General features: G+C 52.9%; 1 protein-coding gene across 5 annotated transcripts in view; it reads left to right on the top strand.

Moving 5' to 3' along the window:
* Positions 1 to 2,082: 2,082 nt before the first annotated feature.
* The window catches only part of CUX2 (cut like homeobox 2), a 65,802-nt gene continuing 54,049 nt past the window's right edge, over positions 2,083 to 13,835 (top strand). For 2 of the 5 annotated variants that reach the window (XM_050318547.1, XM_050318545.1), the window contains exon 1: positions 2,084 to 2,191. In XM_050318547.1, the coding sequence (XP_050174504.1) occupies positions 2,129 to 2,191 (63 nt within the window). In that variant the 5' untranslated portion in view covers positions 2,084 to 2,128. Of the gene's footprint in view, positions 2,192 to 2,380; positions 2,481 to 2,570; positions 2,992 to 13,835 lie in introns of those variants that run through there. The other 3 variants (XM_050318540.1, XM_050318541.1, XM_050318542.1) reach the window with 3 other exon arrangements.

The following is a 13,835-nucleotide window of genomic DNA, read 5'->3' as shown; positions in this document are numbered from 1 at the left end:
GTGAAGCAGCTGCCTGGTACCATCAGCAGCCCCAATCTCATTACAAACCTCAACGACTCCCAGTGGTTTCTACTCCCTGACTGAGGGGAGGTGAGAAAATCTATTTATGGCACCTGGGTTTCCTGAGCAAAGTAGGGGGTTTGATTTGGGTGCCCCCAAGAAGGGGTAGTACACATGGCTGGGGTGTCAGAGCATCCATGAAAATTGCTGTTGATGCCAACAGGGTCGAAATTTCACCTCAGCATTTTCATTTGGGGTCCCCCAGTTCCAGAGGGATGTTTTTGTTGTGGGACCATGAGAGGGATCTGCCATGGGAACCCCTTCTGCAGCCAGCTCTGGAGGTGAAGAAGAGGCAGGCACAGGGCTTGCAGGAGCATCCAGGCTCTCTCTGACACAAACTGCCTCTGCTCCTGCAAATCCTTCCTTTGAACTTTGATTTTCTGTTCACTTGTTCTTCTGCCTGAGGCGTTTTGCAATTGTGGGATTGTGAGCGACTCCTGAGTTTCTCTGAGTGGAAGAGATGAGAAGAACGAGATCATTTCCTGGCTGTTTGTGCTACAGAGCCGGGCCAAGGTCACTTTGGGTGTCTGCCTCACCCTTTTGGACAGTTTTCCTGGCCCAGGAGCAGACCTGTCCCTGTGACAGAAGCACCCGCAGAGCAGGGAGCAGTTTGAAGGGTGTTCCTTTTCTTCGGTGTCCTCTGGACTCAAATGATGCTTGTAAGTGGAATCCCAAGAGTCCTGCAAAATGCAGGGAATAGCAACAGGATTTTATCTGGGCAGTGAGGGGCTGTTTCTTCCCCAGCTACGTGCAGAGAGAGGCTCCAGCACTGCATGATCTGCTGCAGCAAAAGGAGCTGAGAGCTTTGGGAACAGTGAAGGACTCAGAGTGACCACTGCAGGAGCACTTCTGGGTTTGCTGGTGTCCATGCTCCCTCCAGCCCTTCCGAGCACAGGGATCAGAAGGTGACAGGTAAGACAGGGGGACCGGGACAGTGGTGAACAAGGTGGCTGCTGCTCCCTGCCCTCATCCTCTCCACTGTTTTGGAGGCAAAGCAACTTGGGAACACTTCAGGGTTATAACCCCCTCCGTGGGGTGGTGGTGGGGAATGAGCTTGTCTCGGGGAGGGGAGCTGGTCTGTGGATTTGTGTCCCAGCCTGGGAACAGCCCCTGGGCTCCTCCACGAGCAGAGGCGTGCACGTGTCTGCACAGCAGCCCGGGCTGTTACCTGCTCCTTGGCAGGAATGTTAAACCGCTGCGCTTGCTTGGTCTGCAAACACCCGCCTGCAAAAAGCACCCGAGGGGCAGCCCCGTCCTTTCCTGCTCAAAAAAGAGTCACAGCCAGCGGGGTTGGGGTCCCTCCAGTGCAAACACTGCTCTGCTGGGGGGTTACCGCTTCCTAGGGGAACAGGAATTGATTATCCAAGCCCTTTGGATGTCGGGGTGGTCAGTACAACAGGCTGTGGGACAACTTGGGGCTGAAACTGTAAAGTTCTTCTTTCTGTGGTGGGGAAGCAGAGTGGGAATTCTAAGGGACAGGAGCTGCTGGGTGGGCTCTGTTCCTCTGCTGAAGTTGGTTGGATTCCTCAGAGCCCCACCGCATTGAGAAATTTAAAAAGGCAGCCCTAAATCAGCCTGAACTCGGGGTGTTTCTGGCCGCCGAGCGCTCGGAGCATGTTTGTTGTAGTCATTCCCGGTAGGTCAAAGGTGCTGGATGGGTCAGGTTAGGGGAAGAAAAAAAAACAAACAAACCAAACAAACAAAAAAAACCCTGGAAAAGTTTAACCGGCGGCTTCAGGCGGGCGATTTTCCAGCTAAAAACCTCGACTAGACTGGAAAAAAAACACCACCCATCACATGGAGGGCTCCGCGACCCTTCCCCGCACGGAGACCCAGGGGAGGGGGGAGTGGTCCTGGAGTGACGGGGAGGTGTCCTGGGACGACGGGGGGCGATGCTCGGGGGTGGTCCCGGGGGACAGAGGGGTGGACCGGGGGCGAAAGGAGTGGTCTCGAGGGGAAGGGGGTGGATCGGGTGGGTTCCCCTCCTCCCCGGCGCGGGGCCGCCCCGGTGGGGGCGGGCGGGCAGACCCCCGGTCCGCGCCCCTCCGCGCCACCGGGCTCCCCCAAGATGGCCGCCGAGGTGGGATCGATGTGTCGATACCGGACACGGTTTGATGTCCGCCGGCTCCAGGTCGGTGGCGGCGGCGGGCGCGGGGCTGGCGGCGGGCGGGAGGGAGCGGGAGGATGGAGGGGAGAGGGGGGGGTGATCCGGGCGGCCGCCCCCATCCCTCCTTCCCTCCCTCTCTCCCCCCGCGCCCGCCCCCTCCCTCCGCCCGCCCTTCCCCATCGATAGGTATCAGAAATTGATCCCCCGCCGCCGCCGCCGCCGCTCTTTGTTCGGCGCCGCCCGGGAACATGGAGCAGCGCTAGCGGCGATGGAGCCGCGATGGAGCCCCGGCCCCCGCCCCGCCGCCCCCGAGGTGACAGCGGGGCCGGGGGGCGGCCGCCGCTCCGCCCCGGCGGGAGGGAGGGAGGGAGGAAGAGGAGGGAGGGAGGGAAGTTGCGCGGGATGAAGTTGCGGGGAGCGCGGCCCCCCGCGCCGCCCCGCCAAGTTTGTGGCGGTCCCCGCCCGCGGAGCGGAGCCGCAGGTGCCCGCGGGCTGCCGAGTGTCCCCGGTGCCCCCCGCAGCCCGGTGCCCGCGTCCCCCGGTGCGCGCGGGGCGGGCAGAGCCGCGCAGGTGCGGTGATGGATGCGGGGATGGCGGAGCGGGGCTGCCCGGAGCCCCGCCGCCCTCCCATTGTTATCCGGGGCCGGTGTGCGGGGCCGGTGCGGGGGCTCGGCCAGCCCTGAGCGCCGGGAAGGCGGTCGGTGCCAGGCGGTGCAGCTCGGGCCGGGGATGGATGCGGCGGGGGGGCGGCAGCTCCTTTGTGGCTCCGGGCAGGTCACGGCCGCCGTATCCCACCGTGGTACCCTCGGTCTGTGAAATTCCCGGTAAGTCCTTTGTTACCGTGTGCGGGGGAAGGTTGGCCGGGGGCTGCTGACAGTTTGTGACCTTAAATGCGCACCTTAAATAGGAGGCGGATAATTAACACAATGGCTCTCCCAACATAATGGGATGAAACCCAACCTGGAGCCGCTACAACAGCCGAAACGCTCATTTCCATGGATATTAAACGGGTTTATCCCTGTAGGATATTCCGGAGTTTAAAATGCAGCATGCTTCGGAGGGGAGTAAACAAATTGCAATGCGATTTATGGGGCTCCGGTACCGGATCAACAGTTCCAGCATTTAATACGTTTTGGCTTTTAAGCAGATTAGGTGCTGCGTCTGCGCTGCGCGACCCGAAAAGTACCGCAGGTACCACGGCCGGTGGGTTTGCCATGACTGCTCCGCTCTGGCTTTGTGGAAGGGAAGGGATTACGGTTCTAAAGCGCTTCGGATACAAAAGCGTTCCCCGCTAAATCGCGCTAATGACTTTTCCTGGGTGCGCGCAGACCTTTATTTAAAGATAAATATTGGCAGCTACTTTGCCGTGGGTCTCTCAGGGGTGAACTTTGCCGGAGGGAGAGGTGGGCTGGGAGGTGGCAGCTCTCCTTCCCCAGCCTGCCGGGGGCTGTGGATGGGTGCGGAGCTGGAGAGGGAGCAGTGGGGATTGACTCCTGTCCAGGCAGCAGTTCTGCCGCCTCGCCGGGATCACGGTGGGAAAGGTGACCTTGTGCCAGCTTGGCCTAATGCCCTCCATAAAAAAAATACAATAAAAATAAAAACATGGGAAACGAAAAGGAAAAAAAAAAAACGAAAAAGGGAGGGAAACAATCCATTTATATTCTTCCAAGAGCTTTTTCCTTTTTTTTTTTTTTTTCCCCCTTCCTTTATAATGGATGTGTCTGAGCAGCTCTGGTGGCCTGGGGCTGGCCGGGAATGGCAGAGTTTGAGCCGCCCTGATGAATGGTGGGCATATGGAAAACACAGGGATAATGTGCTACTCGGCAGCGCTCGGATCGAAACGGCGCTGAGCCCTTTTACGGCAGAGAGTCGCGGAAATGAGAAGAGATAAAATTCCATCAAAGATAATATCAGACGTATTTCACCGGGTTATGAGATTGGTTTATTGTGTACATTACTAATGCAGTATTTTTTTACAGCTTTCTTGTGTGTAATAGTCAGAGTGGGATTCATACCTTTGTGGGGTGGTGTTTTTTTTGGGGTTTAATTTGCTGGGGTTTATTGCGTTCCGGGTAGCGCCGTGTGGATTCCATGCTCTGGGTGCTGCTTGAATCCAACCTGTTCCGTGGTAAAACAGCCAAAAAAAAAAAAAAAAAAAATAAAAAAAATGGGAAGAGCTGCGAGCTGCTGGTTTGGGATAATAAATACACCGGCGAGTGAGAGCGATTAGAGCCATCTTTTATAAATGTCTTCACATCTCATTATGCAGATGAGCTCTGGCTACACGGCTCCAGCCTTGGGTTTGTCAAATAAAATGTTCTTCGTTTTATTTCCCGGGAATGCAAATGTTCTCCCTGTGCTGGAGTTGGGCACAAACTTCGGTGGCGGCGGCGGCTCTGCCGGATGGTGGTGAGCCGGGAGCCTGCGGAGCATGGTCTGCTTGATGAAAATGTTTTCGCTGTTTAAACTTTAGGGGAGGCAAAAAAAAAAAAAAAAAAAGCCACCACACAACTGTGGATGTGATTAAAATATTATAACCTTATGATATTCTGAAGTGCATAAATTTTACATATCAGCTACAGAGGGAGTTTAGACATCCATTAAATGATATGACAGCTTGACTTATCTAAATGTGCATCATTTAACAATGTGTCAAAATTCTGCTTTATATAGACGACAGCAGTAAATAAGCTATCAGTCCTCTTGGCTGGAGCTTAATTCCTGGAGCTTGGACTAATAAACTAAACTGCATTCTTGTGGAGTAGCAGGATAACCTCGGGGAGGAGGCTGAGGTGCTTCTGGGGAGCTTCACCTCTGCAAATTCCCTGGGTGCCATGTGTTTTTAGGGCTCTTGTGGAGAGACTGGTGGGACCTTCTGGTTTCCTCCAGCATCTCCAGCACCCAACACTATCTGTCATCATCCCCGCTGGAGGGTGGGATGGGGCCCGAGGGAAAGAGAGGGGAGCCCAAGGGGGCTCTCTGGGTGCCCCCATCGTGTGTGTGTGGATTTTGTTTTTCCAAGCTGAATTCTCAGGGTTTGTGGAAATGCAGCCTGTGCCTGGGGCTGGCTGAGAAGCCTTGCGAGGTTGGGAATGTGGTTTGTGCTTTCCAGTGGCTCCAGCTGCTCCCGGTGCATCGGGGCGTGGGGAGCGTTGGCTGCAGAGTCATCTGGTTTAACCAATTAATATGAATTTGGGAGCAGTGGCACTGACAAAGCTGTTCTGGCAGATGCCTGTCTCATGGTTGGGTTGTCTGTGGTCTGATAGTTGTGTGCTCCTCTTGGGAGGTTCCCAATGACCAGGACATTCATGATGGTGCTCCTTGTGTGGATTCTCTGCTGCCTCCTGTTGAGGCTGTGCTCGGTAGCCTATCTGTTGATAGGAACGCTGGGGATGTGTCTTTCCTTCACCCAGGAGCTTTGCTTCCTTAGAGATTGAGGGTTCTGGGATGTAGCTGATGCTGTAGCATCAGCAAGTTCAAACCTTGGTGGCTGGAGGACTTGTGTGTCTCTGAACTTCACTGTCACTGTCCACCTCGGTGTCCCCTTCCTCTACCACAGCTCCCTCCTTGGGACAGGCTGAGGTGCCACATCCATCCCACGTCCCCCAAATCCTTCACTAGAAGCAAGTACTTGGTATTTCTACCATTTCCAATTCATATGTGAAGCTGAGAAGGAGAAGGGCTGTGTTTCTGGTCCCACCTGCTGTGAGGTCTGTGTTGAGTGTCGCCGGAAAGTCGGACCGTGAAGTTCCTGAACTGAAATCTGATTTTTTACTTTTTTTTTTCCTTGTGTCTGAATAATTGAGACACTGCCAGACAAGAAGAGCTGCAGAAAATGAGAGTTTATCTTTAGCTCCACAGCTCTCACTTTAGAAACTGGTGACCCCAATTCCAGCCCGAAGAGTGACTTCTTCCCTAATTAATAAATCCATTAATTAATTGTGTGCGTGCTGCAGCCCATTAGAGATGTACGCGCTGGCCTCCTGATCCAGTTTAGTGGATTGTCTCTATGGCCTTGGAAGTGGGGGGAAAAAAAAAAAGGGATTGTGGCCAAGAGGCAAATAGGGGACAGGGATGGAAATATAATTTGATTTTTGTGGGACTGGAGGGAAGAGTCTGAGCTGTGCCATCTCCTGGTGGGTTCTCCACCTTGGAGATGGGGATGGGGACAGCGAGTGGAGCTCTTGGGGTTGCTGTGATCACTGAGGGGAGGGGGAGAGCGTGGAGGGGGGCTCGTGGGGTGCTTCCTGCATCGATGGGGGTGAGTGAGGAGCCCTTTCCTTGGGGTGCCAGGGCTGCAGCATCACCTCGCGCTGCCTCAAGCCGTGAGTTCGACAGGGCTCAGTGGGGCCTCTGCGCTGCAGGTGGAGCAGAATGTTAAAGGGTTTGGTGATCTGAATTATTATTTATGACCAGATTAAGCAGGTAGTACACTCCCAGCCTGGGAGTCCTTTAGGAGGCACTTGCTTAACCAGATAACCTCAGCGGAGCGCGCGGAGCTCGCGATTCGTCTCCCTCCATATGTTGGCTCAGGAGCTGCTCCCTTCAGTTAATTTTTCTTGCTGTCTGCAGAGACTTGAAATAAAAATACAGGCAAATTGTTGTGTGTGCCGGTCCCAGGGCTCCTGTTTTCTCTGCTCAACGGGAAGTTGGCTGTTGGCAAAAGAAGCACCATCTTTAAATGCAGGAGGCTGCACTTGCCTATGGATTTGGGGGTCAAGGGACCTGCCTGCTCCCCTATTTTCCCTCCCTGCTTTTGCTGGTTGGAGAAAATCAGTGTATTTTGGTTCCCAGAGGAGTCTCTGTGTCCCATGAGACGATGATGTTGCTGTTCCTCTCCTCCCTTGGGTGCTGGCGTAGTCATGGAGCTACATCCCTGCCTGCAGGTATTCCCCTATCCCAAACTTCAGGGAATTATCCCGGGAGCTGCCAACACAACACAGCAAATTGAAATTACAGGGCCATTGTTTGCAGGGAGGGAGGGCAATGGGGAGCTGCAGCATCCTGCTCCTCAGCAGGCCTTGAAAATGGAATTAATTTCGGATTGGGAAGCGACGGTTTGTGCTCCCCCCTCACCAGGCCTCGAGACAGAAACCACACCACGGCTCCCCTGCTGTATTGATGGTGTAACAAGTTCCCTCTCAGATTGGAAAAGGCACATTAGAGACATCCATTCCCCCCAAAAAAGCCTGGCTGAAGTTTCTCAGAACATTTTGTACCATCCTGCTCCTATTACCGAAAGATGTAATTCCCCAACTTGGGAGATAATAAGCAGGTATTGACTTCTGCTGGGGTCATTATCAAGATTTATTCAGTCAATATGGCTCCTTGGGTCAATAAATCTTGAGGTTGATAAAGGAGGAATATATACTTGCAGACTTTATTAAAAAGTTTTCTCCTTCTGTAACACTTTCTCCTGCGTGTTGCAACAGGATCTGTGACTGAGTTTTCTTTGATTACCTTTTTTTTTTTTCTTTTTTGGTGGTGCACGTTTTCCTGCAGCTTTTGGTGTATTTTTCCAAGACAGCAAAACCTGGGAGGAAGGATTTGGCCCCGTGCTGGGTCTGGCTTGCTTGAGATCCCTGCTGTACTGTGATTCCCACTCTCCTGGCTTGGGTTTGGGGGGGAGTGGGATCTGTGGGTGCCTCACCCCATCATCTCAGGGCTCAGTGGGTGGGGAGGATGGGGTTGAGCATGGGGGATTGGGTTTTTCTCTGACAGGGTTAAAACTCAACGTGTCTGTCCCCAGCCCACTGTGAAATAATGGGATTGTGTCCCCTTTCCCATCACAGGTGCCTGGAGAAGACTCCAGGGAGACCTTAGGACACCTTTTGGTGTCTAAAGGGACTCCAAGAGAGCTGGAGAAAGACTTTGGACAAGGACATGGAGTGACAGGACTAGGGGGTGTAGCTTTAAACTGAAATAAGGTAGATTTAGATTAGATAATGGGAAGAAATTCCTCCCTGTGAAGGTGGGGAGGCCCTGGCACAGGTTGTCCAGAGAACCTGTGGCTGCCTCGTCCCTGGAAGTGTTCAAGGCCAGATTAGATGGGGCTTGGAGCAGCCTGGGATAGTGGAAGGTGTCCCTTCCCTGGCAGGACTAAATGAATTTTGAGGTCCCTTGCAACCCAAACCATTCCATGATTCTATGAAATCTCTGGATTGGGCTGGAGTGGAACAGCTGTGACACTGCACTGGGCTGGGCTCTGTCCCAGCACCCACTTGCTGCCCTGGGAGATGCCTTTGTGCCTCAGTTTCCCTGTTCATGAGGCACAAGGGATGGAGAATTTTTGCAAACCAACACTTTGGGGTGAATCATCCCAAAAAGGGGTCTGGCAGCATTGTGGGGTTTGTGTCCATGCCCTGGGTGTGTGGCTGTGGGCTGGTCCCTCATCTCCTGCAGCACAGGCCCCTCAGAAGGGTTGCATATATTGTTGGTGTTCCCGTGCAGGGGATCTCAGGGGGCATCTCTGCCAAGAGGTCCAGGCTCACAATGAAGAGCTGGCTCTCAAAGTCAGCAAGCTGGGGGGAAGTCATCAGCAAAATCTACCCAAAAAGCTAAGATAGCCTGAAATCTGGAGTGCTCATTACGAGCCAGAGTGCTTTTAATGAGCAGAGCACAGCAGCAGTCCCCCTTCCCAGGCGGCCCCATCCGGTGCTCCCAGATCCCAGCTCTGGATGGAGAGGGAACCTCAGATGATGAGGAGCAACAACTGCTCACCCCAGATCTGCAGCCAGGATCCCCATCAGAAGGGCAGTGTGTGATGATGGTCTCCTTCAACCTCATCTCCCCATTTACTATGAATTATTTTGGCTGTGTCTGCCCAAGCCCTGCTTTGCGATATTCAACATTCCCACGATCGGTGGCTTTTTTTTCAGCTGAGCCTCCCTGGACACACCAACACCTCCTTCCAAAATGGTTTCAGTGCCTTTTACTCTTTACCATGGCCTTGCTGTTTAATTGGTATTTTTTGGACTAGTTTGTTGTGGCCCTCAGTGATCTCCCCAAAGCTGCACCAGCTTCCCCCCTCCAGGCGTGGATTTCTCTGCGGTTTAAGCGGCTCGTCGTGATGGCAGGACCGCTTTAATATTAATGGCTCGGCGTGTCTGTGCCAGCCAGGCCTCCTGCAACGAGGGTTCCTAAAAAAGTAAATAACCAGTTTGAACCCCGTGTAAATACTCCTCTGGTGGGAGCTGTGCCGTGCGTCAGCCGCTCCGAGCGCACCGCCGTTGCCTCTGGTAACGCTGCCGTGGTTTTACACCAAAGTCAGGACCTCGAGCATCCTTTGTTTTCTTCCGTCGGGATAACATAATAAAGTATTACCTGGCGCTGGCAGCGGGGCTTGTAATGTGTGCTGTAAGCACGGAGCCGGAGCCGGGCTGTTATTGCTCAACCTGGCTGCAGAGGACATTTATTCCTTATTAATCACCCCGGCAGGGAGAGCTGCCTCCGTCTGCGGCTCTCGGAGCGCTGCACAAACACTGCTGCATCCCTGGGAGCTGGGTAATTATTATCCCTCTTGTCCCCCCCCAGTTTCTTGGCTCTGCTTTAGGTGAGTAGTGTTGCTAAAAGCCCCCCTCCAGTGATGCCTAACACAGCGGCTGGGATGGGGTGATGGAGAGGATGGTGCCTTCCAGGAGGAAGGCTGTTGGGAACCCCGTGCTGAAGCTCTCCCTTTACCCCCCAGGATGGTGGGAGTGAACTCCCTCCAGGGGAGGGTTAGCTTGGATCTCAGGAGAAGGTTAATCCCCCAGAGGGTGGTTGGCACTGAACAGGCTCCCCAGGGAATGGTCACGGCCCCGAGGCTGTCAGAGCTCCAGGAGAGTTTGGACAACATTGTCAGGGACAGGGTGGGATTGTTGGGGTGTCTTGAGCAGGGGCAAGAGCTGGACTTGATGATCCTTGTGGATCCCTTTCAACTCAGGCTGTTCCATGATTCTGTCAGTTTATGAGGTCTCTCCCCTGAGTGGTTGCTGATGTCACATCTGTTGTGCTGGAGTGGGACACTCCGGCTGTGCTGCTCCAGTTCCCTTTCTCTGGGACTGGTGATGTGCTGTTCTCTGCTGATCCCAGCCGCCTCCAAACTCCTCCCAGCCCCAGCCCTGGCAGAGCTGAGGGCTGGCTGGGCCAGCAGGTACCTGAGGCCAACAGGACTCTGCCCTGGGCAGGGCTCCAGCACGTGTCCAGGCACCCCAGGCCAGCAGCTTCCCCCGCTCCACTCTCCGCTCGGCACACGCCGCAGAGGTACCGTCTCCTGCCACTGCACTTTTCTTTCAAATAAAAGCAGCTAATTAACATTATTCTTTAATTATTGCCTTTATCAACAAGGGGTCTGGTTTATACCAGCAGGGTAGTCGCTTTCCTTTCCACTACCCAAGCGAATGCTTCAATTCCTGTTGCTTTTGAAATGAATTTGATGTCATCTGCCCATTGTCACTTAATGGGGACACTTGGGTGATGATTGCGCGCTCCAGCCCTGTTAGCAGCACTGCGAGCGTGTAATTTAGCCCCTTAGGCAACGGTACTTTTGAAATCTCTGGATAGTTTTGAACTCTCTGTTCTTAATTAAATATGCAATTTTTCACGGTAACCAGGTTAATTCTTTTGTGTTGTGTTGTAATACTGTTAGGAATTTTCATAGTTCTTATTAAACATTATTCAGGCATTGTGAATTCCATAATTAAAAAAAATGAAAAGAACAAAGCTTGATTCACTTCTTTCTTTTCCCTGGTTAATTTATCAAATGAATTTTGCAAATTTTTCTTTTTCTCCCCAGACGGCGTGCCAAGTGTTTTAAAGGGGAAGGATTTAATTGCTCTGTAGGGATTGGTTGGTTATGAAGGATTTGGCTGTTTGATTAGTAAACCCTATTGGGAATGGTTTAATGCTCCATGATCTTAAAAATTGTCTGATTGTGAGGCTCTCCAAGGATGTTTTCTCTTCTTCCTTATGTACGGCAGCGGCTTCGCACAAGTGTGATTATGAGATAGAGGGGAGGGAGCAGAGGTCGGGGCTGGGTGAGCCTGCCTGCCCTGGCCACGAGGAGGAGGATGGTGATGAGACAATCCTTGCAGATTTTAGGGATGGATCTCTAACTGTGCCAGGATGGGGCTGCTCTGCGCTGGGTTTCTCTTCCAAAGCTGGCTCCCCGATATCTACCTTGTAATAGAATGAAATTTTATGGAATATCTGGTTTATTAAGAGACAAACCCCTGCTGTGTTCTCCACTTCTGAATCCCTCTGCTATCCCACTGGGCAGCATCCCTGGAAGGATGCTGAAGTGCATGGGGATGCCTGGCTGGGGGATCCACACAGCCCTGGGCAGGATGATGCACAGGGAGGGATGTGGGGATGCAGCTCCTGGGGATTTAATCCAGGTGCCCCACAGTAGGGTGGATCACAGAGCCCCAATCCAGGAGTTATGTGGGTGACCAGCCTGCTCTGACTGCAAAGCCTGGGCATGTGCAGCCAGGAGTCTTTATCCAGGGAGGTTTTAAAATAGGAAAAAACAGCACAAAAATGCTTTGTTTGTGGTTTTTTGCTGCTGGGGTTGGTACCCACTGCCCGGTTTCTGCTGGTTTTTGTGGTTTTTTTTCTTCCACTCCTGGTAAGAGGGGACTGTGCTCTGCCCTCACACCTCCAACCCCAACTTCTTCTCCTGAGGTTTGGATCCAGAACTGATGGAGGTGATGTCTGTGCACTCATGTTGGGGTGTAGGGATGGGCTGGGATTCCAACATGCTGGGGAGAGCACAATGCTCCAAAATCCCTGCTGGGGAACAGCCTGGGCTTCACTTCCAGACTGTCCAGGAGCATCCCTGTGGGCACTGGCACTGCCAGCGGTGCTCTGGATTGTTTGTAAAGCCCTTTTGGACTTAATATGGGCGAGGGGGAAATCAATAATTGGTGTTTTTAGCCACATGGTGCCAGCTGGGGTCCCCTGGGTCCCCCTGAGGTTGTGGGATGAAGGAGGGTGACGGGCTCAGTATTAAATATCAGAACAACCCCAATGTCCTGTTGTCACTCAGTGGGTTTTGGGGGGAGCAGGAGGGGTTTCACCTCCCACCTGATGCCTGGAGCATCCCTGGGAGGTGCCGCTGGCCGGGAGGTGCAGCCCAGCCAGGATCGATCGCAGCCCGTCTGAGGGGGCTCCCCAGGGGTTATTTGGGCTTTAAGGAGAGGTCAGAGAGTCATTAAACTTATAAATATATTACGATTTAAGAGAAGAGCTGTCATTATCTTTGAACTTGGTTTATGTGGCGCCGATTTCTGCCTGTTCTGGTTGGAGCCAGGCGGATCAGCCAGGCTGGGGCTGTCTGGGCAGCTCGGGGGAGGAAATGAAGAGTTCAGCAGTGTTGGGCTGGGGGTCTTTGCCCCAGAAAGCATTAAAATCTACACTTAAAACTGTCAATTTCCCCCAAAAACCTTGCAGAAGGATGTTGGTTTGAGGTCTGGGGAACCAAGTGATGCTGTGGTGGCTCAGCCGGCAGCGATCCCGGGTGCTGGCAATGGTGTGGGGTTGGAATCTGTGGCAAGGCTGGGGCTTCTCTGCGTCATCTTTTGGGTGAAGGGGATGTTTTTTGGGGAAAGCAGAACATTTTTACGTTGTTTTTATCTTTTTTATAAAAAACCTTCCTGGCTGGGCATGCCTATGGAGGAACATCAGCAGCCTCATAAAGCAAGGTCCAAGGAGTCCCCCCAGCAGTGGCATCGACCCACTGTGATGTCTCCATCGCTGGGTTGAGCAGCTTGGGCTAGGGTTGCAAGCAGGACTTCAAAAATAATGATTGAAATGAAGCAAATCCCAGTTGTTCCTCTGGTTTTCCCGTTCCCTGTGGCTGAACCAGCAATGCAGGGACGCAAACCGTTTGCTCCCTGAGTTCTGCTCTGCTCTGGTGACACGAGTGTTGGAGCAGAGACCCTCAGCACAGTGACTGTGCTGAATCCAGAAAGTCATTTCAAAACAAAAACAACAAAAAAACGGGGAGAAAAAAAAAAGAAAAAAAAAAAGGACCAGACATTTGCAAGGCAAAGGCGAGCAGATGCCTGTAATGTATTCCCAGGCATGACACGGAGTGGCAGCGTGTCGTGAACCATGTCCCCAGGGACCCCTGGGTCTGTGATATTGGCTTTAACCCCCACCGGCTCCGGTCAGGGCGTAAATTCATCAGGCTTACGGGTATTGCTCTTGGACTACTGAATAATTTACAGTTGCAGAGCCCAGCCAGGTTCAGGTCATCGGGGTTCATGGGTTAATAACAGGTTTGGTTTTTGTTGTCAGCAGCTGCCTTGATAACATATGAAAGAATCCTATTCTGTTGATTAGATTTTGAAATGGATCAATTTTTAATCAGCAGAACATCTGACTCACTCAATAAGAGGAGCGTGGTGGAGACAGGACGAGGGGCTCGTTATTTACAGGATTGTTTGTTTTTACTAATACGCAAATCCTCGCCGGGGCTGGAGCCTGGCCCTGCCTTCCCTTGCCCTGGCTCCCCCAAAATAAATCGCCGGGATTATCTGCAGCCTCGTGCCAGGTATTTGATCCATCCGCTGATGGGGTAGGAAATCCATGGTGCTGCTCAGGAGATCCGAGGCCACGCTGGAGCTTTGATTGAGTTATCGTGTTATCGATGGAAAACACTTATCAGTCACCAAGTCTTGTGTGT

Source organism: Myiozetetes cayanensis, unplaced genomic scaffold, assembly GCF_022539395.1.
Source record: "Myiozetetes cayanensis isolate MyiCay16 unplaced genomic scaffold, myiCay2020 scf21, whole genome shotgun sequence".
In the NCBI taxonomy this organism is placed as follows: Eukaryota; Metazoa; Chordata; class Aves; order Passeriformes; family Tyrannidae; genus Myiozetetes; species Myiozetetes cayanensis.
The sequence above is the reverse complement of the archived record's forward strand: the minus strand, read 5'-3'. Positions and strand labels throughout refer to the sequence as shown.